The following is a 27,176-nucleotide window of genomic DNA, read 5'->3' on the forward strand; positions in this document are numbered from 1 at the left end:
AAGCGCTTGGCCATTCATCATTCCGCGAGCGTCTAATTGGCCGCCATCAGCCTGCGGCGGCGCAGACGTTAATACGATGAAGAAAACTCTTGAAGAAGCGCATTACGTGGCTATTAACGCAATGCGAAGTGCCAGCGTACGCGATGATAAGATCCGAAGTGCGTGCGGTCATGCAGAAAAATCTCGTCTTCGCCTTCTTCCGATGCGAGTATAAGTGGTAAGAGCTCGTGATTAACGATTGCGTGCCAAGAATACAATCGGGGCAAGAACGAAGCTACCGTTTTTGATTTAACCACCGAATATCTACGTTCGCCGTTCGTTCTCGATCGTCGAGATCCCTGATGCAATGACGATTAGACCTGTCGGATTACGCGATTTATAACGTTTCCTATCGCATTCCGTTTTACAAGCTCTGATGAGAGAGCCAATTTTTCGTCCAATTCGCTCGGGCTCGATGTTTCCATTCTTAGATGAAAAATCCAAAGTTGTATTTATTGTTGCTTTTCTCCAAAAATGTATCTTACAACGTCAATGCACTTTATGATCTTCGTACACTCATCTTTTTATTTTTTTATCATATATAATTGTATAAATCTACATATTTATACAGAGTATCTTGAAATCCGTGACTCCAAATACTAAAAAGTTCTCGAAAAATTAAGTGAAATATTTATTTGTTGATTTCTATTTCAAGCAGTATTTTTTTAGATATAATGACTTAAGTTGGTCAGAAATTACATTTTAGCCGGTTGCTTGTCGTCACTATATACGTGATCACTACACTGAAAGAACTTTATTGCAGCATCTAAAAATTTAGCTAGATACAGATCAGAAAATAATTTTATGTTGAATCGTCAAAATAAATATGTAGAAACATGATAAAGTTGGTATAAACAGTTTTGACATTTTAGCAAACAAATTAACCATCCGATACCATTTTTTTTGGTTAATTATTTTCATAATTATTTTCAACTCTGTATTCCAGCAAAATTGATCTTATTGCTCGTGCAACTCACGAAAATGCGACTGTCTAAACATAGTTTTTAATTGGTCAGCTTTAAATCATTATATTGCAAAAATTACTGTTTGAAATGAAAATCAAATAACTGTTTTACTTAATTTTTCGAGAATTTCCAGCGATAGTATTTTGAGTCGCGAATTTCGAAACACCCTGTATATGTTATATATTTTGAAACGTATTCTTCTTTATATATCTTAAATTGGTCTTTGTAAACATTATTTGCTAACAATGAAAGACTTTGTACCGCTATCATTAGTAATTTTAAGATTTGTTATACAACTTGTGGATTGCGTCGCGTTTTATTTTGCCTGTGAACGCAGTTATGTATACATACAAGATTTTTCATGTATGTACGCGACTGTGCGTCGAAGGATATACCTACTTGCATTATTGCATTGCGCGCACTCTTCCCGCATAATGCGCGGGGCCAAACGACAATTAGGCCTCACGTATTGTGCCTGACAACAATGGCTATTTTTTTCATTGCTTGTGCCTTGTTGAGCGCGGAGTGCGTGCACCCTCTTCCCCGACTACGACGGCGACAGGAAAGCAGTACTTTGTGAATACGTCGTGAAATTTGTCATGCAGAAGATTTTAGCACGCGAGCCTACTCAAATTATAATATCAGAAGATTAAAAAACCCACTTTACTTTTACACCGCAAAGACACCACGATAGACATTGCATTTGCAGATAAATCAATTCAATTTTAAGATATAAAAATAAGAGTTTTCGTATTTCATAACAATTTTATAACAATTTTTCATGCATATCAATTGTTCTCTGCAATTTTACACGGCTATTGTTGCAGGAGGAGTACAAAGCATTGTACCTTCTTTTATTCACTAGAATGTGGATAATGCTGGAACATTGAGCTGCTGCCTCGCATATATATATATATATATATATATTTTTTTTTTTTTTTTTTTACCTAGCCAGAACAATTTCTCTCGAGCTTGAGTGCACGCGTTTGTTTCATGAAAATGAAGAGATACCTGCTTGGGGCTATAATATCCCCTTTAAAGGAAGAAATCCACGCGTTCTCGAGACCATAGCTCTCTCTTCTCTTCTTTTCACCACGTCCGCCTGCTCCCCGATCCCTGTCCCTTATGCGACTGGAGAAGTCAATTTAGGGTTCACTTGCATTTTCATTGTCTCGTCTCCGTGTGCGAGCTGCTCGTCGCCCTCGTCGCTGTTGTCGACGTCGTCGACGTCGCTGCCGTACGTCGCGGTCGTCGTTGACATTGACGTCGACGATGTCCCGAGAGAATGAGAAAGCGAAGCGAAAAAGAGAAGAGAAAGCACGAAAGAGGACTTAAACTATAATCGTTGCTCATGCGCGCAGAAGTGCGTCTGCATTTTTGAAAACTTCGCCGCGTGTATGACGATCATCGCAGCCAGCATGTTACGCTTGGTCTTCTTGTCCATTTTCACTGCCTCTTCTTCTATGTCATTCATTCTGCCTCTCTCGCATCCTCTTTCTCTTTCATTCTTTTTTTTTTATCACTGTATTGTATAGACTGAATTGTACATGCATGACTGAAAGCGTGTGCAACACTTCACGCCCGTATACGGCAGCGCTACCGCGCTGCACTCCATAGCGACCTCAAAAAGAGGCACTAGAAAACGCGTTAACGCCGTAAATCATGCCTTTCCGTGATGTCTATTTTCCCTTCCTGCCCTCCTGCTTCTCTGACAGGGCAACGAAAGGCGCAACGGAACATAATCGCTAACAGGTGCGCCAGGTCTGATTAGTCGTAGCGTAAATGGAAGCGCGAGAATTGCATCGATAAAGCGACGCGCCGTTCTCCACCCGCGATGCAACGGTATTCTTCCCTCGCGTATAAATTAGGGGATTCGTGGATTAGGAATGAATTACGGTGCGATATGTAAATTAAAATTGTTAATAGCTCGATCTTTTACCATGATTATTTATGCCACTTTATTTTTTTTCTATATTAACCTTGTCTTGACCTTTGGATTCACTTTGCGATTTCTTAATACAGAGAGAATAAGCTATGGAATATGGCGAGCGAGAAGAATTGAGTAAGAAATATCGCAAACTTTTCTTGTGCATGAGGACTGCACAGTTACTCGCGCTTCCTCCGCCCGCGTTTTTGTTCGTCAGGATTAGTTCCACCCCGAAGCGATGAGATTGCATGAATCCATCAGGAGAATTGCTGGCGCGATGCACTTGGGCATCTTAACAACTTGCGGTCCCCGCATAAAAAAATACGATTCCACTTCATTATTGCAAATTGAGTTTGCGCGGCATTCTGCAGTGCATTTAAGCTTCTTTAGTGCTTTTTACGCATTTTCTATGTTTGTTGTTCAGCGGAATCTGTTAGTATTATATTTTGCAAAATAAAGTTATATTAAACCCAGCGGAAAGCATCTTTCTAGAAATTCTGAATATGTCGACGACAATTTCAACGATAATTACTGCACGAGAAAAACAATTTTGTTGAAATGCAGATCTGAAAATAATTATGTTTAACCATAAAAAAATTGTATTGGATGTTTAACTTAATTGCTGGAAAAGCAATTTTGCTGAAATACAGATCTAAAAATAATTATGTTCGAACATTTAATTAAAAATTTTATCGGATGTTTAACTTAATTGCTAGGATGTCAAAAATGTTTGCAGCGTCATTATCATGTGCTTGGGTATTCTACAAAATTATTTTCATCCAACATAAAATTATTTTCTGCCTTGTATCTAACTAAATTTTTAAATGCTGCAGTGAAATTGTTTTTTCCCTGTATTGTCGGTGATAATATTAACTTGATAAATATACTTGGATTCTAAAGTCTTTAGAGCTTTGCTAGAAACTCCCATTCGTACAACAAATGATTAAAGTTAAAATTATTTATTGTTTTCTGTGCGTGAAAAATTTTAACGAAATTTTGTGTTAATATTTATAGATACGAGTTACCTACAATATACCGAAAAAATTATCAATCATATTAGGATTACTACATGGAAAGAACACTTTTGCTAAACTATCTAAACATTTACCTGGATAGAGATCTAAAAATAATTTTATTGTGATGGATGTTCAAACGTGAGTAAGATTGCAAAGAATTTTGACATTCTAGCAGTTTGATAGTTCAACAATAATTATTTTGATAGCCTTAATAAAATTGTGTTTAGATTTATATCCAGCTAAATTTTTAGATACTTTAACAAAATTATTCTTGCTGTGTAAAAATCTATCCTAAGGATTTAAAATTGCTCTGTATTCCAAAATTCTTTCCTAGCAATAATAATTTTTAATTTATCAAATTTATAAAAAAAAATTCTCAATAAAATTCTCTCTGTTATGTTGTAATGATTTTATGATAAAATTGACACGAAGAAATTTTTATATAAATGTACGAGATAGTAATGCATAAACAACAATATTTAACACGAACGTTTGGCTATTGCTCAGTGTATATATTGATTTTTAATTAATAAGTTAGAGACAAATAATCATTGAGACAAATAATCGGCTACAAGTATAGTGGCTGGTGTATATCAAGCGGCATACCAATGCAACTATAACGGGGCCAAAAGATGCATGCAAAACAATCAAAAAGATAAAAAAAAATCAAGGAGGAAGACTGCGGAAGGAGACAAAGAGAGAGGTAAACGACAAACACGAGAAAAAGGACTCTATGCGAGGATCCGACTACTGAATGTGAAAGGTTCAACTCGTCATTAATTTTGCTTGTTGCTAATTAACTTTGAGTGCTTTCGCTAATTAGTACACGCGACTACATGGAAAAAATCCACTCTTGCACAAAGCGCGCACGTGAAGCTGCACTCTCACGAAGTTCGCGAATAACAATAGAATCTGCTGACTCGCTCGTCGGGGATCTGAAACGAATCTTCGTATATCTACGTTAACAAGGACATCGATGATCGGCGCGATGCACCGGCAAACAATTTCAACGTGCACCGCATGCAGCGTGAACGAGGCGGTCGAAAAAAAAAAGTACGTCGCCCGTTAAAACTGTCGGGTTCCCTCGTTCTATTTTGCTGCCCGCGGCGGCAGTTTTCGATGTAAACGATACGGGAAACACGCACGGTTCCCAGTCAAACCGGGGCGCAATTTTCTCTCTTTTTTCTCTCCTTTTACCCCCCTTTTTTTAGATAGTCGACAAACTGGAAAAGCTGCGATAAAAAATGCGGCGAGAGGCAACGTCGACCGTGGAATTGGTTATTTCGCGCAAGTCCGGAAATGTATTTTTCACATTACGGCGTTCTGCCACGGGAACATAACGAGTTGCTCTTTGGTGGATTCACGTGCCGCGCGTCACATCGTCTCGTGGCGATGTTTTAATTTTCTCTCGCGAGAAACTGCGGATGCAGGAGAAAAATGGCGAGCTAGCGAAGCTACGTGCACTCTAAATTATACTACGTTTCTCGCTACGATGCTTTTGAGATCCTCACAACGTTCCATTATACATTTTATTTTCTTATCACATATTCGATAAAGTGATTATCGGATTTCATCCAAATCTCCGTATGCATTTAGAAACTAGAGCTAAGGACTCACTTTGTGCCGTAAATCGTAAAACCGTGAAACGGAAAGAACGATTTTGTTAAAGTATTTAAATATTTTGCTAAATACAGATTTGAAAATAATTTGACTGGACCATTAAAATAATTGTGACGGAAGTTCAAACATGATGAGCGAGGCTGCAACAAATTTTTACATTCTAGCAATTCAGTTTGAGAATTCAACATAATTATCTTGATGGCCTAATAAAATTATTTTCAGATCTGTATCCAATTAAATTTAAAAAATAATATAATAACTATATATAAAAAGATCAAATAAAATGAAAAAATAATTAGATGTTAAAATAATATGTCTTTAATCTTTAACAATAAATGGACGACGTTTCGACTTTACAGAGTTCTCTTCGGCACATATATAAATTGATTCGACAGTAAAATTTTGGAAGATACATAATGGTGTCATGATATTTCAATAAATTAGTTGTAAAAACATCATGTTATAAGTAATGTCAGCGGTAAAATCAAAATAAGTCAAAAGTGTATAAAAACAATCGTGATTGATTCGTTTCCCGCAAATGAATCAAGTCTGGTTATTAAAAGACATAATGCAGATGTCACATCGATTCACGTCGATATGGACATGCATCAGTTCAATAGTTTGACTATATTTAAATGCGTTGATTTGCTCAAGTTTCAAGTAACCGTAATAATAGGCGAACTCTACAATTTGACGTGGTAACATAAGGCAAACTTGTAGATACTTTAGCAAAATAGTTCTTTTCGCGTGTATATTAATACCCTCGTATATATTTGTAACGTACAACAGAGATTGAAGGGAGGAGATATCGTCTAACAGATTCGCCTAAACTTTTCAACAAGCAACGCACGAATGCGCGATGTTGCGCGTCTAAATGATGCGAGTCGGATAACAGGAGTTCCCTAGACGGGACGAAGCACCCGCGAGCCCATTAATTTCTTCTGCACGTTCGCCGGTAGAGTTCGCCGAACGTCGAACGCTGATGGATGCGCACCGCGCGATGCTCGTAGATCTCAGGTTGCATATGCACGATGATCTGTCACAGCCGGCATTTATGTACTTCCGCCTACCTCTTCACTTGCTCGCTCGCTCGCTCGACGGTTCACAAATGAGGACGGATGCATTTACGACGCTGTTCATTTGGCGATGCAGGCGTTCCTTATCGACATCTACGCGGGCGCACTTAATGCGTGGACCGCGCGATGCAATCATTCGGCGGAGAGTAAAACAACCGCCGAAGAAGAAGTCGTCCATTTGCCTGTCGACTCATCTGCTTGGTCCACCCGTTAATATCTGATGGACGTAAAGTAACAACGCTTCGCCGCGGTAAAAAAATTTCGGGGCGTATACGGCATCACCGTAAAGTATCTTGAGCATATTTTTTTATATATTTCTTAAAGATGAGAGTGTTTTTTTTTCTCTACATCTTTTAATTTATTTACTTTTGTAAGTATGGTGGAGGAAGATAGAGGAGAGGGTGTAGGATTTATAAAAAGGAAGAAGGGAAACATATTAACGCAAATGTAGAAAGAAAGTTAAGAGCGGCAATTATTCTGGATGAAAAAAGAAGGAAAGTGACAGTGGAATGGATGGTCGAAGTGTGGAAGAATGGAGAGAAAGACATATTAAGAGAGAAAGGGAGGAAGCGCGAGAATGAGTAGAATGCGATGAGAATTTCTTTGTAAAGCAGAGTCCGAGTTTTAGGCTAAATGAAATAAAATTCTATACTGCTACTACTTTTGTGAAGATTAATTTTACGAAGAAAGATTGAAATACGTATGATAAAGAAATGTTTTAAACCGCAGAGCACAATACATAATTCTGGAGGACGTTTATTCGTTTTTAACAGCTCATTCTACGAAGCGTCAGCTCACGTGGTCGCAACACCGCAATTCATATCGTCACCCACGATAAAAGAAGCATTGTGCGGCGTTCATTAAACCGCGCGCGGTTCGTTCGGCGCAATTTCACGCATTCGCGCGCGTAATGATGACGAAGAACGGAAGAGCTGGAGAGATGATCGCATCGACGTCGATCCGCGTTCAGCTTTTTGTTCGACGGTCAGACCTGTCGTCTGACCATCCGTCGTCTATCCCGTATCCGTTGCGTGCGCGAAGAAGGGGCTCGGATCGGCAGGAGTTCGATGAAACCTGAATCGGCTATATATAATACGACCGTAGATCGTTCATCGCGAAGCGTGGGGCCACCAGTGTTATCAGACCACAAAGCTGCGCTTCTTCCTCCTTTCGGTATTCTTCTCGTTCGTTTCTGTTTCCCCGCATTGCCACCTCCGGTGCGTGTAAGCCGGTGCAGTTACAGCAAGATGGGATACAGAGGCCAAATCACCTTTCATTTCTGGAATTGCGCTAGAAGCGTAGCGGTAGACCGCGAGAAAGATAAACGGTTTTTTTCCCCTTTTTTTTTCTTGCTCTCTTTCGACGCTAATAGCGAACGCTAGCGGCAACAAATAAATTGCGGTTTGACCGAACGAAGGTTATAAGTGAGTCAAAACGCTCGAACGAGTCACGAAATGATACATATCCAATTTGAAATCCATTCAAAGATGTGTATTCTTTCTTGTAACCGTTAAAATGTGTAATATCAAAGGAATTAATTTGCTTTTTGTTTGCGTTCTTTTTTAACAAAGAATTTCGAAGTTGTATAACTAATCGTATATTGAATAAAATGGGCCATGGCTACTGAAACTTTTTGTCTGCAATAACTGTCCGAAAATGATAGAAATGTTGTTCGTCAACGTAAATAATATATCTCAAAAGACAGCTTTGATATTCTATATGCTGTCTATGCGCGCGTTGTTGAAACCATATTATACACGAAGCCTTCGTGCTTTTATCTATCGCTTATACAGGCCGCAGCAAGTTGTGTCAAAGGGAACAATGATTTATCTTCCGAGCCGCGCTGTCTCCGCGTATCCGTGGGTGCAGGCTTGTATCTGCTGTATTCGCAGATAGGCGACACTATTTTCAGCAATTTTATCTGCTCCCCGAGCTGCCTTTCGGGCGCGGAAGGAAGGACGAACGCAGCGATACCAGCGCGAACGTTACTTGGAACGTTACGGGTCTTCTATCGGACTTCATTCTTTTATCCCGTTTTTCTCCGTTTTTCGCCCGTACATCCCACGAGAGAGTGATCCTCTGCGTAATTGCAATACAACCCGGTGTGCCGGGATTGCGATTTAACAATCGCAAGCGACCACTTTTCCAACCTGCGCCGGATGGTCTCGAAAAACAAGTATTGATGGCCTGAGAATTTCTCTCGCGTGAGTAAAAAAATATCTACCTATAAGTTCGAGTTAGCGCCGATGGAACTTTATGATAATTATTTAAAGTTAACGAGGAAGAATATAGGATGCACATTTTCTCTTTTTTTTTTTTTTTACTATATTTTTATATAAATGCGTTTATACTTTTTCGTTCTTGTATATCTCTTTGTGATTCGCTTCTGCGAATCTCTTCATCTCTTCATCTAGCGTTCCTTCATCTTGTTCTAAATTGCCCGTTTCTGAGCTACAGTGATTTCCGCGCACTGAGCAAATCTTCTCTGTACATTTCAAACGATATTAAAGGCTCACCTTGATGCGCTGCCTCGTTAAAAGCTTTTCAAGGATATTTTCGTAGAGATGTGCAACATATATATTAAATTTAATGTACAGCATTTAATTTTTCTATTTAGGGCAATACAAAATTTTACAAAATTCATGCTCCGTGTCCGTCAAGTTGCAAAATAATCTGTGTACTTAATCTTGAAATTTTATTTTTAATTTTAAAATTTAAGGTATTTAATTTTTTTACACAAAAACAGAAACTATAATATTTTCTATACATTTGGTATCTATCAGGGAAAAAAAAGATTTGTTAAAACCACTAAGATCTTCACTGAATCAGCAGAGTATTCATAGTCGTGATATAGTTTTCTATGCTAAAGTAGCAAAATTTATAGTTGAATAAAGTTAGCTGAATAAATTATAACCAATCATATTTGCTAAAATAGTACAGCAAATTTGTTAATACAGCGAGACAAAATCAATCGAATACATGGGTGAAAATTTTTAACAAAATTGCTAAGATAGCGCATATTTTTTACTGCTTAACGCAATAAAGAAAACGTTACATCAGCAATTTTCGTTATAGCAAAGAACTAATTGCTCTGACAATTCATTCATTGCTTTCAGATATAATTTCTTCATTGAGCTGTCAAATCTCCTTAATTATAAGTGTTGAGCTCAGCAAGCTATATTATAGTTTTGCTGAATCACTCAATCTACCTTTTTCCGTGATTATAACTCCGTAATAACAGAGAATTTCCTTGACAACAATCTCCTTGTTCTTTTTTCGTACATTGCAACATTGTCCGGCGAAATGTCGCTATGCATTATTACTCTAATTATTATCCGCTATCGCGTCATCTATATGCATTTTATTTAATTAATCGGAATGCATATCTGAATTGGTCAAGTGCGCAGCGAAAGGACAACGAGGTATTTCACGACCCGCTCGATGCCTGGTTATCTCGCATGCGTATCTCTATTAAAGTTCGAGTATTCTCCACTTCGAGAGACAACCCTTGTCTTCCGAATACAGATGGTTTCGACCTACTTCGACCGAGAGGTAGATTCGACAATAATTAACCGTGCTTTTCCGCTCGCGCGTCGAGCTTGCTTCCGCCTTGATTTTTATATTCTGCGCAGCGACGTAAAGGGTGACGGTTTTTCTTAAGGATTGGCACTCGGGACACGTTCGCAATACACTCGGTTTCTCCCCACGGTTGTCACGACGGTTGTCTTCATTCAGCTGACGATGAATTAGATAATTCAGAATGCGTGTTCCTCGTACGAGCGCTGCCCGTTTGTCGTCCGAATCAGGAATTGGATCATCCTAAAGGACTATCGCGTGTCGCCGCTCGTTATTCCCCTCATAATCTCTCCCTTTTTACCGCTATTGCGAACGATATCATATCGCGCTGCTTTCCGGAGAGAGAGCTACGTGGAATACGCGAGCGTGTTCGGATGGGACGTCCCTCGGTCGATTTATTCACAGCCGGCGCGCAAGTCAAAGATAGATACATATTTCCACGCATTCGCAAGCATTCACTTCAAGCATTTGCAAACGCGTATACGAGCATACCGTCTTACGGTGGCCGCGGGAAAGCAGAGACGATCTCGTTCTGAAACGTGATCTCCCCCTCCCTCCCCTCCCCCGTCTCGCGCGCGATCCTGATAGCGCTCTCAATTGCATTCTCTCTCGCGCTTCATACGCCACCATACATCCACTGAAATCTGAAACGTAGTAATTACGATACGTGAACTAAAGAAGGAAGAAAAATAAAATAAAACCCTTCCCGGAATTAACTCGTAAGAAAACGGCGCTACTTTAATCTCTTTCTTCATTAGCGAGATTAATACCACATTCCGTTTCTGCTGTAGCTATACGAAAACTGGATTTCCTCAGTTAACGAGATTATTCAGACTTTCGTGTATTTTCTTTTTCGCGTGAGAAAATCGCCCCGCGCGAGTAATTGCCAGTGATTATCTCTCTCGCAGTGATTACCTCTTCCCCTAATTGTTATTCCGTTCCCCTATATTTCTCTCGCGCCTACTATCCGAGATGGGATCAAAAATCTTTTTTAGATAATTGCATTTGCGCTCACTTCGATATTCATTATTATTATATCCTCCTCTATTCCGTACGAAGCGGCGAACATTGCGAGCGAACCGTGTGAATGAGCGATCTCATTAATTCCTAACTATTCCTGATATATAATCTGGTGTATCTCATTCTTTTTGTGACTGCATAGTCGTAATTTTAGATTTCGAATGTAAAAGATCAGACATTCATATTATTCTGTATCCCCTCCATAATATGTCTACTTGGAGAAAAGACACTACGAGAAATGAATGTTCGATGAAGTATCTTTCCTCACGTACATCTTCCTCTTCGCTTTGACATTGAATTTTTGAAGCATTGATAAATGTCATTTTATGATTCCGTCGTGTGGGTATGAGATGGTAGAAGAAAATAGCGCATTGTAAAAATTTCCAAATATACGACTGGAGATTCAGATTCGTCGGATACTTCTCGTTCCCGCGTGTGGCCGAAGAAACTTGTCGAAGAATTTTATTCGATGTGACCTTTCGCATTGCTTCCGGCGTTCAATTATCGATTTGCCGATACCTATCGCGTGCGCTCCGGCTACGAAATTAATAATTATCTACTCGCCCGTTATTGAAGCCGGGATAAAAAAGAATATTATCGCGCGCGCGAGGCAGCTTCCTGCATCGCGGAGAGAACCGTCGACTCGGATTCGACAGACGAGGGCGCACGCTGGATAGGTACAGTTCTGGAGAGCCATAAAACTTTATGGTACGTTTGCATCGACCGACCCTTTCCTCTCCAGTCCCGTACCCCTCACCGCCTATCCCCATAGCAACGACCGACCCCCGAACGGAGCTACCCTGCATCCTTCTCGTTCTCTCACCCTCTGCTCGTCTCTCCTTCTGCTACATACGCACGTATATATATTTTGCCTTCTCTTCTGTCTCTCTCTCTCTCTCTCTCTCTCTCTCTCTCTCTCTTTCAACGCGTGGATTTTGCCATCTTCTTCTTGCTCTCGTGCAGACATAAACTTCTATCTCGCACCGCCACAACGTCCAACGCACGAGCATTCTCTTTCTCTCTATCGCATGAATTCTCTCCTTATCTCTATTTCCCCATTTCACCCTCTCGTTTTATTTTTTTTTTTTTTCTTCTTTTCCTAGTTTGGACAGTTGAGCATCGCACAGTCGAATTCTTAGCATACAATTAGAAACGAATCCTACTGTGCAATCAGCCGCATTACCAGTTTCGCTTGCCTCCCTTCAGGAACCGGTAGTGGCTAAAATAACTGAACCCCTTTATATCCAACATTCGTACTCGCGTCGCTTCATTGTATCCTACCTATCTACCCGCCATATCGTATTACGTTCACCGTCTGCCGACAGTGTTTCTCGGCGACGAATTAGCTTGTCACGCTTTTCACCTTTTTGTCTCTCTTCCTCTAGCCTCATTTTCTGTCCCGCCTCGATCCCCCGGACCTTCGTTCTTCCTTTTCACCGCAACCGGGGCGAAGCTAATGTCCGCTGTTACCGAAAAGAAAAAGAACAAAGAGGCATTCCCGGCACGACACAATCTACTAATAATTCAACGGGGCTAGACGCGACCCGGGTGCGCGCGCGCACGTTCCTCTCGTCGCTTTTCGTCTCCTTCGACGAGAGGCTGTCGAGAGAAAACCGCGGTTTGTTTACTCGTCCAGAATAAATAGCTCACTCGTGGAAACACGCGCGCGTCTCTCTCTCTCTCTCTCTCTTTCTCCTCTCTCTCTCTCTGTCGTGCCCGCGCTCTTACAAGAGCCGCAGCTACAAGAGGGTAAAGCCTAAATCACATACAGAAGGATATTTCTAACTTGTGTGCTTCTTTCAGCGGGTTAGCGTATCACTGAGACGATTTCTGGCGAAGAAAGAAAATTTTTCTTCCCGAGATTAACGGACAGTCGCTATATAGTGTTTACATTCGTGTACCTTGCGTTTTCTAAATTTAGATATATCCGATTTTCAATATTATGAAAGATCTAACGATTTTATTTTGAATACGAGGTAGGCAAACAACTCCCAGTATTAACGTCCACATTTGATCTCGAGGGAGTTTGTCTCCACAGGGAATTTCGTTTACAATGTAATCGGCTGGCTTACGGGATATACGTGAAAGGGAAAAATGATCCGCCGGGCTTCCGCATCTTTTTGAAGTCGTGAGGGCTTCAAATTAAAGAGGGTAGAGGCATCGACGGTAGAGCACCCCGTTACAAGTAGGAACAAGACGTACATCCCCGGACCTTTGACAGGGGAGCGTTATGCTGTAATGGCTTTCGGGCAACGAATACCGTTGTAATTAAAAGGCGATTTTTCTGGTAATTAAATGTGCGCTGAACGTGCAAAATTAAATGACGCTCTATGCGAGACCTATATGCTTATAATTTAGCATGAAATCATATCGGTACTTTAACGCAATATTTCGCAAACGGCACGGAAAATAATTAAATGTTTTTTTTTAACAATTTTCCTAGTTAGGGAAATATGTCGAGATTCGTGCGAGGAGATAAAATACATTTTTTTATTTAACTAACATCTCGCAATAGTTTCCAATAATAATAATTTGGAAAAAAATCTCTGTATACGATCTGGTAAGTGGAAGAATGATGCGGTAGATTTGGTGTCGAGTTTAATAGTGCATTCAATTTCAGATCTGTGAAGCAGATGTTAATGTTTCTCGAAAGAAATACATTTTATATTTCTTCGAAATGCTTACGCCGCTTGAGATATCTTTCGCCTACAATCTATCATGTTTTCCCCTGTCATAATTCTCTTTCCTTCGTTTCCTAGTCGTTGTTAGTTGGAAGAACTCACCTTTATCTCGAACGTCATGCTTACGATGTAGGAAGCCCGTATGGATGGTTACAGGAATTTTTTTTCTCGCCTTATAAAAGCTAAATCGTTAAGATATTCTCGTTTAAGAAATTATTATTGGGAGATTAAAATGAAGTTCCGTTGCATCTTCAATGAAGGTGATGCAATTAGCGTTTAGATACTATATTTTCTTGCATTCGTCATTTCTCGATCTCTTGACATAATCCAGTGTACTTTTAATGCATTTTTATAAACGTTAAATATATAAAGGAATTTAAAAATGCTTCCCTTTTGTAATCTCAAACTTGGCTTTTCACTTACGTCGGCCCGCGAATTACTTCCAGCTCAGAAAGTGAACTGCAGTCGATGGGCATTATACCAGAAAGTTCCGGGTTATCGTCAAGTTTGAGAAAACTCGTCAAAGAGGGAATGAAGGCGGAGCACCATTTTTCCCGCCACCCGTTACTCGCCCTGTCCTTTTCGGCGGTCTTCTTTCAAGTCTCGTTCTGTTTGGAAGACCCGTTTTCTCCCGGGCGTTGCGTTTACAAGGTAAACGTCTTTGAGAGAGAAACGGGAGAATGAGAAAAGCAGACCGGGATATAAATCGTTTTGAATACCTTTCACCGGGGCTACCGTTCCAACGTCCTGTTCGAGGATCCGTCTTTTGTCTCAACCTCTTTCGCTGAAACGGAGACGTGAGTTATTTGTGGAGCGTAATATTATCTAAATTAACTATGAATGATAAACGATAATCGAGATAAAACGAATGTATTGTACCATTGTCCGCGTACAATTGCGCGACCACTCGAGACTCGTAATTATGAAAATTAGAGTAATGGCATCGATAATGAATGATGCGGTAATAAATAATGAAATATATACGGACGACTGCCCGATATCAACAAAATACTGCAAAATATGAAAATACCTACATCGCTGTGAGATTGTTGCGTACGAAATGTCGATTGTTTTAATTTCATTTCTGACTTTTATAAAGTAAACGCATTGCACTCGACAATTGCATATTATGCATTGTGTTAACAATTGTACACATACACATTGTATTATTTTTTTTTTATAAGAATGTTGTTTGTGCTTTTTTGCAATGTTTGCGGTTATTTAAAAAGGAACGTTGATTTTTATGAGAGAAAAAAAATTGAAATACAAATACATAGTTTGGTAGATAACTTGGCATTACTAAAGAACAATGTAACAAACTTCACAACAAGTTATATCTATAACTTATTATTTTCACAACTGTTTTATCTGCCATTGTAAAAAATTGTTTTAAAATAATTTTGGATTACATAAACTTTATTAGTATAATATGGTTCAAGAACAAAATTTTTAGTTAAAATATTCTGAAAATTGTATTGTATATATCTATATATATATATATTTAATAACTTGAGCTCTTAGATTAATACACGTAACTTAGAATAAAATACGTAGTTGTCATTGTCATGTCAACACTCCGGATTAAATATAGCGTATTAAAAATAAATTATTTATATAAAAAAATATTTTAGTAAGGATATATTGTCCCCCTGCAAAATAAATAAAATTTGGAAATGTGTTTAATATTAACACTTCAAATAGACTATACATATATGAAAGTTGTGTGAATAAGATTGTATTTTTATTTAATAACATTTATTATAGTTTATTTACTCTATTTGTTATTGAAAATTAAATTACTTTTTACAACAATAAGAAAACTCAATTTTTTGTATATTTAAAATGACGTATAATGTTTTATTGTGATTGTTTAGTTATTTATTTTGTAAATAAATAGATTTTGTTTATTTTACAGAACTGATCTTTGCATTGTAATGAAACTTTACATAAATTCTTAAATTTAAAAAATTAGTTTTTTTTATTATTTTGTATTTCATTATTAATTATATTTTCATTAGAGCACATATCTACTTCTTATTGAAATAATTTTTTAATTAAATAGAAAATCGTTGCCAAATTTTTTTTACTGCTTTCAAATGTAATATAAAACAATCTATAATTTGTTCATAATTATCTTAATGTTTTGAGAAGTGTTCTACATCCTTACAAAAAGCGCGCAGTGACATTGACCGTAATACCCGTCGTCTTTTCAATTTTTTTTTTACTAAAGAAAAAAACGCATTACGGGCTACTATGTTTTTTTTTTACTATGGCGAAATGAGCACTTGAATCGCCAACCAAAAAGTTCTTTTCTCAGAGTCTTAGACTTCTTAGTATTTATCGATAATATCGCAAAGATGGAAAAGTATCATCCGTCCTTCCATCGGCTATCCCCGAAGCTCTTACATCGAGACGTCGCGTCGTCGGCTCGTTTTTAAACGCCGATATTAAAACTTTAATAACGAGACGAGGTCTTACAGCACTCGTTTCCTGAAATGTTTTCGTGGAAGCAGCTAGTCGATAGTTCTGCGGATCGAAGGACTCGCGTTCGAGTCGTATTGATTTCGTAAATCGATTTCGTCACCAACAAGTTCTTCCCGAGCACACACCCTCTGTGCCCCTTTACTCCTCTTTTTTCGTGCCGCTCACGCAGAATTTCTTTTTCTTTTTACCCTGTCGAACTTCCGTACGATACCTTCTCGCCTGACTAGCTCCTAATGGCTTCCATTCAGTACTTCATTAACTCATTAAACTGATAAACTCCAATGCTGTGAGGATCCTTCGAAGAATGAGTACACGGAGTGAGCATTTATCATCTTTCTTGAAATGAAATGAGAATGGTACGAGTACACTTGCGCTTGTCGTTTGAGCGAATGACGGAAAGTTTTGGCTAGTGACGATTTCTATTTGTGCTTTGATATCAAACGGCATGTGCGACGATTACGGTTACGAATCGGCTACATCTGGATACGCGTGCGTCAACAGACGACTCGACGTGCGAACGTTGCGCGTTATTTGGCACTGTTATGTCTGACGATAAACCGACCCAGACTCACGTGGCATCTGGGTGGTCCGCGTTGCGCCGCGCGCGACTTCCCCGGAGGATGACACGCATCTGTCGACGTATTCTCGTTTCGTCGATGATCGCCTGTTAGAAAGAAAAATGCTATGCCCCTTACCGCGACGCGACTTATTAGAACCCGTCCATATGGCGGGCGTGTAGCGCGTTTTGTCTGTCAGTTTCGTTTAAACTGACAAATCGCTCCTGCGCGGTATATTTGTGTTGAAGATATCTTCAGAGAGGCTAAGATACGATCTTGAGCTGATGCACCAATTGCAAGAGAAATCTCTTTCCTAGTTTGTCCTACTGAATATTCAGTACGTAACTAATGCCTGAAACTTATTATAATGTATGTATTCCGTAAGGCAATCGATGCTCGAGTGTCGCTTCAAAATTCTTGTCGGAGGGAGCAATTAAAATCACTATATGTTGCGAACAGCCGGTCAGAAGGGTCGTTGAAGATAGCAGGGTCAGCCGTCTCGATTCAAGGTTGCCTAACAAACACCGAAAGACAGAGAAATAACGGGTATTTATTTATACGTATGAAAAGAGAAAAAGATCGTTCGTTCACAACCTGTAAAGAAACGATTCTTCAATATATACAACTCTCTATATACAGTCAAAAATATTTATCACTTCGCTTATGTGTATTTCTAGATAATTATTAGGCTTATCCATTTTCGATAGTAAAATTCATGAATTTATTTGAGTACACTGAGAAAAAAAAATACTTTAACATTTATTTATGAGATATAAATTTAATTTATTGAAATAAATCTTTATTTAAATGCGGCAAAATAACATTTTATTCTTAGTAAATAAACCAATTAAAAAAAAGATATTTCACAAAAATGTATATTTTATCACTATACATTACATTACATTTATTTATAGCCAATAAATGAGATTACAATAAGTGAGATTATACTAAGAAAAAATATTAACGAGAAATAATATTTCAACTTAATATTTTTTAATATTTTTAAAAAATATTAAGTTAAAATATTAACAGATAAAGTTATTTGTGATGATTTCTTCGATTTTTATTGGTCATAAGAAATTTTAAATGTGTGACGATGAAATATACATCTTTGTAAAGTATAATATACGAATCTCATTTTTCTTATTAATTGGTTTATTTGCTAGGAATAAAATTTATTTCGACATATTTAAGTAAAGATTTGCTTCAATGGAATAAATTTTTCAGAATTTTTTTTTTTTATCATTAATACAAGTCGTGCGTGTCGCATAATTATATGTATATCCGCAATCTTGATTAAATTAAAATAAAAACACTCCGCAAACGTATTTCATGCGTGCGCGTGACGTTTCCTTCGATATTTATTAGTTATAAAAAAAAATTAATTGTGTGACGACGGAATATGCGTGTCTGTGAAATATATCTCATTTTTCTTAATAATTAGCTTATTTGCCAGGAACAAAATTTTGTTTGATCACATTTAAATACAGATTTATTTCAATGAAATAAATTTACATGCCACAAGTAAATACATTTCTGTGAAGTATATCTCATTTTTCTTATTAATTAGTTTGCCAGGAATAAAATTTTATTTCGTCATATATTTAAATACAAATTTATTTCAGTGAAATAAATTTATACTCCACAAATAAATTTTTCAGTATTTGTTTTCTTAGTATTAACACAAGTTGTGCGTGTCGCACGAATATCGGCAATCTCGATTGAATCAAAATGGAAAGCTCCGCGTGCAAATTCATGCGCAAGTGATCGGGAAGGATTGTAATGTAAACCGACGGAGATACCACTTCCGCGCGACGTGTGCACGCATGCTGCGACGCGTGCGTGCACTCCGACAGCGGCGACGACTTTGTTTGCACGAAAGTTAATCTCGACTGTGCGAGGTGCTGAAGGAACGGTTGTGCGAGTAAGGGCCACACGGGTTCGATGATAATAATAAATGTTGCTTACTCCCTCTGCTCTTCGTCTCTTTCTCTCTCACTCGTTTTACCCATTCTCGCGCTGTGCGTATACCCTGTCGGCGGTTCCTTTGATCTGTCGCTTCGTTTGTGCATTTAAACACGAGACGCCTAGATGCGAAGTGTGGAGCAACGAGAGGCATCGAACGGTAAAGGATGGAGCGAAGAGCGAGCACACCGGCAGGAGGGGGAGGCAAAGCGGGAAAAGGGTGCAGAGATTGAAAGGAAAGAAGGGGAAACAATGGAGCAGAGAAACAGAAAGAAGAGAGAGAGAGAGAGAGAGAGACGGTTTTGCAATGAGAGAGGAAAAATGGCTCGAGTGCCATCTCATCTGGACGTACGAAAGGTAAACTGAAGACTTTCGTCATTACAAACAAGTCCTTCAATTTCCCTCCCAAAATCCGAAGATTCCTCTCTGCGTTTCGTTTTCTTCCTTGTTATGCAACTACATCTTCTCTCAAGCTTCTCGTGACCCTTTGTCGCAGCTTTGTACCGACAAAGTCGTCACCCTTAAATCCGCTTCCTCGATGGCAACTCCTTGAGATTAATGCTTCTTAATGGACTTACAATGGAGGAGCGCGCAATGGTTTTCGACGCGAGCCTTTCGAGGCTCAAACTGCTCGCCCGCTTCACCAACGCGAGCACACATCGCGGAGAGGGCGGAAGGAAATGAGAAGAGAGAAAGGAAGAAGAAATAACAATCGAACGATTCCGCCTCTCGTTTCATCCCCGGATTCACCGAGGGCTGGGGTCCGGCTGCGAATCGCTCGCGGAAATTTTCACCACTAATTTCGCGCAACAATTCGAGCCAGACGGTCCGTGGAGTGGAAGGTCGATCAATGATCAGGCTCCGAAAGCGGAGAGGGACTGTCACGTGAACACGTGACTATTTCAAAGTTCATTCCCACGTACGGTGACATTGAATACGCATCTCGTTCCCGACAATCGCTACCAAAGCGCGCACGAGCAACAAATTCAATTGATCTCGTCGATCTCTAAATCACTCTTTTGTTGACATTTGCATTTAAGCACATTCAATTTATGCAAAAATATACGCGTCCTGCGCATTAGATTTATTACGGTCTATGAAGGATAGCGTATGCCAGACACAACGGCAAAAAGATAATTGTTTGCAATACATTCGTGCGGCGGTGCGACACGTACACGGCGCACACCAGCGCCGAGGGAAGTTATTACGCAGTCCGCGTGGAGGATTCATTTTCGAAGTAATCGCGTTCACGTGCACCGCTCGTTGATGAAGCGCCTCTCGATGCGCCGCCGAGTCTGCAGTCTGCAGGTCGTCGTCGACTGCCAACGAGAGAGAGACGCGAGAGGAAAAAAAGTGCCGACGACAGGAGCTCGCCTCGTAGATAGAGGAAAAAGATCGAATCGACCGAGGTGTTAATAATGCCGCCTCGAGGACCTCGAAAGTGCAGTCGTTTCCGTTTTATGGATCGCCAACGTACATTTGTGCAAAATTGTTTTCGCACGGATTCTAACTTTACTTGTTAATTGAAATTATTTAATTCCAGTTTGGAAAACGTTTTAAATTTGTTACGCAACAATATAATTAAAAAGAGTAGATATTGTGACTCGACATATCGTACGCGCAAAAAAAAATGGTCTCGCGAGTATAACCACAATTCTTTTAGCTGCAAAACATTAATTAAGGTAGATAAGTGATTAGCAAATATTTGCGATATCGCATACATTTGGCACTTAAGAATGTATCGGACATACGAAATCGGAAATTTACGATTAAAATTGAAATTAGGATGTTATTTTATAAATCGATGTTCTCTAATTGAGACGTAGATCAAAAGAGGCTTTCGCGGTTCGGTCGACGATCCAATCGTCGTGCGGTAATAAATTACTCGCGCGCTTTTGTAGAGGTGCGAATCGTTACGTTCGCAGGAACGAGTAAATTATCGCGAGCTTACGGACTCCGGCGTTGCGCGTAACGCGCGCACGCAATTTGCGACGTTCGTCCGAATACATGATCCCCCCCCCCTCCTCCCGCGCGCTAACGACACGCATTTTTCTTTCAACTATTGGTGCATTTTTTTAACGAGACCTCAGGCGCGCGTAATTACGTTTTGTTTTATCGCGCCGAGGGTGCCGGCGCGACTGATCAATTTCGTGGCGCGGACTAATGAATAAAATTAATGAACGAAGCCTTATCGTCCACACGGTCTTCGGTAACTGTTGCCCTGTGAGTTGCGACTCGCCTTTCTCATCCTCGTTTAACCGTCGTTACTTCCCCACTGCATAGTTGAACGCATCGGGGCTTGATTCTGATTTTCTTCATTAACCCTTAATGGTCGCACTTCAGTAAAGTTAGCATAATGGTCATGTAGAGTCAAAATGACTTTGAACGGTTATCGCGCCCAAACTATTGATTGTTTTAAGTAAAAAAGGTTACTGAACATTCTTCAAATATTGTAAAATGTGAATTAATTTCATGTCATGTTAAATTTTAAATCGATCATAGTAAAAAATTTATTGAACCAAAAGAAACGTAAAAAATGACTTCTTTACTTTAAAAAGTCACAACTTTTTTAGATTTTTAATATTTTTTAAAAAATTTTTAGGATATATTCTTTGGATATAGCACTTTAAGAAACACATCAGTGTCAGTACACGTTTCAAGAAAAGGTATTCATTTTGAGGTATAAGGGGATAATTTTCGAGAAAATAAATTGACAATTAGAACTGTCGATATAGTGGCGATAGAACGTAGAGAAAATTTAACTGGAGAACTTTCGTTAAAGTCACACGGGACTTCCAGTGATCGTTAAGGGTCACTAAGAAAGCTTGTCAAGATTTATCGGCAATTATTCACTCACGTACAATCGAAGTAACATTCAATCAGTGTGTCACCAAGATTCATCATTATTGATATCACTATTAATTATTTTTATCTGTTAATAAAATTTTTAATTTTACACTATGAGTAACAAAGTAGAAACTTTAGTTTTACAAATAATAAATAATACCGTCGTGCTACGTCGACGGATTAAATGTTCTTCCCGAATCGATACGAGATTCGCCGCACCCTCGGACACTGAAACCTCAGACAACTTCTGCTGCAAAGTCCAGATAAGTTGGGGAAAAAACGGGAGGGATTCGTATCCGATGCGAAGGGCAGTCGGCCCGAGAAGGGCCTCCTCCGACCCTTCCTTCGAGTTCTGTCTGTCCCTCACGAATAATACATGGAGAGACCGCGTCCTTCGCACGGACCACAGGCTTTGACGAGCTCGCTCGCGACGTGCCCGTCGCGGCAAACGGCCGCGGAAACGAAGGATAAGCGGAATGGAACGCGTCCTCCTCCGTTCCCTCCTAAGTCAGCGTTTTATTTGACTCGATTAAATTCGAGTCGAGCGGATCGAGTCCCTCGCGCGCGCGCTCTCGTTTTCAGACGGCCGACAACGACGGTGGGTTTGATCCTTGGAGCGAGCACAAAAACGGGAGAGTGCGGCGATGGGAGGAATCGACCTGACATTCTCAGGAACCGAGCATCCTCTCCGCCACCTCCTTCCTCCTCCCTGGCCCCTTCGGCAACCCGCCTCTCCCTCTGGCTTCTTCTATCTCTACGGAGAATTGCTTTCCCTCCCATTGTCCTGCCTCCGCGAGTGCTTCTTTCCCATTCTAGAATTCCAGTCGGTCCGCCGCGATATCCGCGCGGTTATTCGTCGCCGTTCTCAGCGTCGACGCGCCCTTCCTCCGGGCGCCCTCGACGACGGACGACGTCGAACGTGAAGAAATTGGAGGCGGAGGTCGTTTGTCTCGTTCGTCTCTCCTCTCCGTTCATTCGGGAGCGCCGCCACCGCCGCCGCTCTCTATCCCGATTTTCTTTGTCGATCTGCGTAGCATGAAGGAATCTCGCCGAAAGGACGGAATGCCGCTAAAATAAAAAATAAAAAAGAAGGGAATCGTTCGGCGCGCACCGCGCGTAATTACGCGCACTTGCTTCGCCGCTCGCAATATCGCGTACATATAATCCCAAAGTTATTAGCGTCGTGAATTCGCCGCGTCTAATATCCGCGATGCTTAATAGCTTACGGTTTTCTTGCTTTCTTTCTCCGATACCGTCGTACGCACGTGCGTCGTAAATGCGGTAGCATAGAGTTTACGAAATGCGTATCCGTGACATATCACGCAAATGACAATTTGCGTGCTCATCATTAACATTAATTGACACATACATATAGTTATTAAAAGAACGGAGCTGGATATTCCGATGCAACATTTTTTCTATTATTTTTCAACGTTTTCTAATATTTTTATATAATCTTAAAATGCTATTGTAGAAGAATTTTTACCTGGGGAGACTAATTCAAGTATCTGCTATTAACCCTCAAGTACTGAGGGTTGATCCGTGAGACAACGCGAAAAAATGTATTCCAATTTTTTTTAATTGATTTGTGTCAAGACCAACCTAAAGAGAACCAACCTCAGTAAAAGCGTCACTCCTTTTTGCCTCGGTACTTAAGGGTTAAATAACAGTCAGGAGCTCCCACTTATTCTCCCCTTTAGTGTGTCTGACAGTGTCAGATCTGCACTACGTTCTTTATGACCTGTTATTTCAGGATTGCTTGAATATTTATTTAGAATAGTGTTAATGTAACTCTTTTCTGTTCATATTTAAAAAAAAAATACATTGTCATATCCATTTTTTAAATACTTCATTTGTCCATAAATTTACTTTTATAATATTAAATTTTTTATAAAATTGTTTTTATCAATTATTAAAGTGTTTAATGTGGATAGAGAGAAATACTTATAAAATAGTTATTTCTGTAATTTTAAATAAGTCTTGCAATAATTTTTCTGACGATAAGAATAATAAAGATGTGTTAGAATATAGAATACGTTTTTAAATCAAGGAAATAATGTTAAAATAACTATATTTACTTGAACATAAACAAATTTTTTCCAGTGTATGTATAAAGGTTGAAAGTAGAAATAAAAGAAGTGACATCTTTTTAACCAACACAGTCAACTAATAAATCATTTAGTAAGATTTTTAAGCGTTAACATTTATTTACTTTACATTAAAATAATATTAGTTTAGTTTCTATCCTTGTAACCTATAGTAGACATAAAAAAAGTATTAAAAAAACTTTTTAATTATACGAGTGAATTTTCACCTAGAGTATATTAACGTCAGAAAAATATGGGTAGCACTCGAGGGTACTACCCATATAATCAACAATAAACAGAGTAACACACACGTGGTTATTATTCTATTAAATATTCATTTTGCTTTCCTGTCTCTGCTACACTCCTATGTAACGATATAATGCATTGTACACCGCAAACATTACCTCGTTAATAGCCGATCATTGTGTAACAGGGCATCATTGATTTCTGTTTCAGGGATCAGCGAGGCGAGCGTGCAATTGCAGCAGCCGAAATTACCGTCCGCGATTCGCGTGGACAGCGAGGTCGAGCTCCGGTGTCACGTCGATGGCTCCGGCGACGTGAAATACGAGTGGTTCAAGTTGGTTGCTTTCGTCTGTTCTAACTTCGTCCATTTACCTGAGCGTCTCGTCGCGCGCGCGAAAACCGGGGCGAGGAGAGGGCAACTAATGCCGGAAAAGCCAGCGGGATGTGCGAGATGGGGCGATGCGGGGGTGATGGGACCGGAATGAAGAGCGCAAACTACTAAGTTCCTAGCGTAACTGACACCCGACGTTTACGGGACCGGGCCGGTGAATTATGAAGTGGCATTCGCCCCGGCGTGTGCCATCGAGAGTTTCACCTCCGCCGTCACCTCGAATCATCCCCCTCGTCGTGAAGCCGCGTAACGCCCTTCTCCCCGCGGAACACATTCGGGCATTCGGCGGAGTTTAATGACATCGATCGCGCGTTTAAAAATATCACGCGCGTCGGGAAAACTTTTCCGTCGATATATTTTTCGAACCGTCCTGTCTACGCTATTTTCGAGACGAAAATTGAGGCTGAAAATAAAATCTCCAATCGATTGTCTCACGAGATCGTACATTTATACAAGTTACCAGTCATCCATACACTGAGAGAAAAAAATTTTTTTTTATGAAAAAAATACATTTTCTTGAAACCATATGAATATGTATTGTGATGCAAGCATTCACACAGCAAAATGAATTCTTAAAGAAATGCATAAATGCTTTAATCTAAGAATATTTTATGCTTAGAATAGCGCCGAGAATAAATAATTTTCGATTAAGAATAAATTATTCTAAAAACAAAGCGAAAAGATATTCTTAATTGGAAACAAATTTCACTTTATTTAAAGAATAGAATTGCGCCCATTTAACATTAAATATGCTTATATTAGGATTATTTTTTCTTCATTGCGGGCAGATCTGATGTGGCGGATTCATTGCATATTTCACTCATGTTGTTTGTGGGTAACAGATCCGCCTGTGTGTACAGGCAACCTTTCTCTATCTCTGTGACAAAGTCGGTCATCTGTTAATTATAAACATAGGTTAGGTAGGACGAGCTTAACATTTTACTTTTTTTTGAATTGCATTTTGAAGGCATGCTCTGTGAATATAATATTTTACTTACTAAACTATCCTCACTTATTTCATAATCATTGATAATCTGTTTGAAAATGGGTTTGGTTATTACTAGTAAAAATAATGCAGTTGACAAAAGTGAAAATTACTGGAGTTGCGTTTCGTTTTTTCCATCAGTAAAACCAGTAAACAATCACGAAACGTCATAAAGATTTTCAGGTTTAAAATTGCGGACATTTCAATGTTACCGCAAGCTTGTAGTAACATTGCAGAAATGAGAAATCTTTTGTAATTTCCGTACAATATTACAACGTTTCGATTTATGCAATGTTTCTTTAATCTTTCAATGCTACTTACGATTCTAATCTTTACTTTTTTTATAACAAATGTTATATTAATGATTAATATTATTAAAGTATGGATTTTTTAATTTTGAACTTTTCTCCTTTTTTTCCTTTCTTCCTTTCTTCCTTTCTTCCTTTTTTCATTTTTTCCTTATTTTCTTTTTCTTTTTGACATTCAACGTTTTATAATATCTATCCGTTAATTATATGTGATTTTTCCTGAAAGACAGAAAAGAAAATACATTAATGCCTTACTCGGGTTGTTGACCGCACACGGTCCCATAAGACAAGCGTCACGCCGCGTGCCATCTGGGCCGTCTCCCCACTCTCCTCGGTCGCTCGGTTAACAACCCGTCGGCCGACGGCGTGCACGTGCGCCTGTCTGTCGGGATCGTATACGGTCAACGACCCGAGTGGCGGGACTTTAAGCGGCGTGCACGCGCGCCTTGGGTGAGCAAAGTCTCTCGCTGCGCGAGACTACCGCAACGACTTTTAGGAAAATATTGCATCGCACCGCGTTACAAATTCTCGTAATTCATTTACAACACCAGTAATTTTCATTTCTGCCAACTGCATTATTTTCATTAGTAATAATCAAACCCATTTTCAAACAGAGGGTGAATCATCTTGCTTGATACTGGGATCCATTGAGTTGTCATGCACACCGTTGCCCGTGAACGCAAAACAAGTGAGCTTCGAGTACAAGTCGAGTGTACTTTCAAATATGTAATTCTTAATTCAAGAATAAATAGCTTTCAAATAATGTAATTGAACTTGTCGTGAGAACACTATGATATTAGAAACAAGCATATGATCTTAAGAATAAAATATACTTTGCACAAATATATTTATTATGCAAGTGAACAGTTGTAATTGAAGAAAGCATTTTATACTTAAATGAAAACAAATAGCATTCAAGAATAAAAATGTACGTGAATTAAGAATTCATTTTTTGTGTGTTTAAGTAAAAATATTTACTTTTAAATAGACTTATTACTTTAGGTATATAACTTTGTATTTTTGTAATTTTTACGTAATGATTTTACGTAATAATATTAAACTCAATTAAATTGTTTTCTTAGATTAAAAAATTTGATTATCTTGAATATAAAAATAGTCTAACAGTAAATATTTTCTAGAACTACAAAAAATTACTTGATTAAAATAATTTCTTTATTTTACTTACGTAGAATTTTATTTAAAAAATTTTTAACTTGATTGCAAGTAAATAAGCTATTAGGACTCACATAATTTTTTTATACAATTTTTTTGTTTTAGTGTAGGAATATTTTGGAAAAAAATGAAATATTACGCGAAAGAATGTTAAAGTCATATAAAGACTTAACTTGTTTCTATTTGAAGTAACAGCGATGTAATTAACTTTTT

The 27,176-nt window shown here is 38.9% G+C and overlaps 1 protein-coding gene across 1 annotated transcript in view; it reads left to right on the forward strand.

The window, feature by feature from the left end:
* The window catches only part of LOC105198262 (tyrosine-protein kinase-like otk), a 57,103-nt gene that overhangs the window by 21,795 nt on the left and 8,132 nt on the right, over window positions 1–27,176 (forward strand). Inside the window, exon 3 of the mRNA XM_026137181.2 lies at window positions 24,317–24,440. Coding sequence (XP_025992966.1) covers window positions 24,317–24,440 — 124 coding nt within the window. The remainder of the gene's footprint in view (window positions 1–24,316; window positions 24,441–27,176) is intronic.

This window comes from Solenopsis invicta, chromosome 7 (assembly GCF_016802725.1).
Source record: "Solenopsis invicta isolate M01_SB chromosome 7, UNIL_Sinv_3.0, whole genome shotgun sequence".
Classification (NCBI taxonomy): domain Eukaryota; kingdom Metazoa; phylum Arthropoda; class Insecta; order Hymenoptera; family Formicidae; genus Solenopsis; species Solenopsis invicta.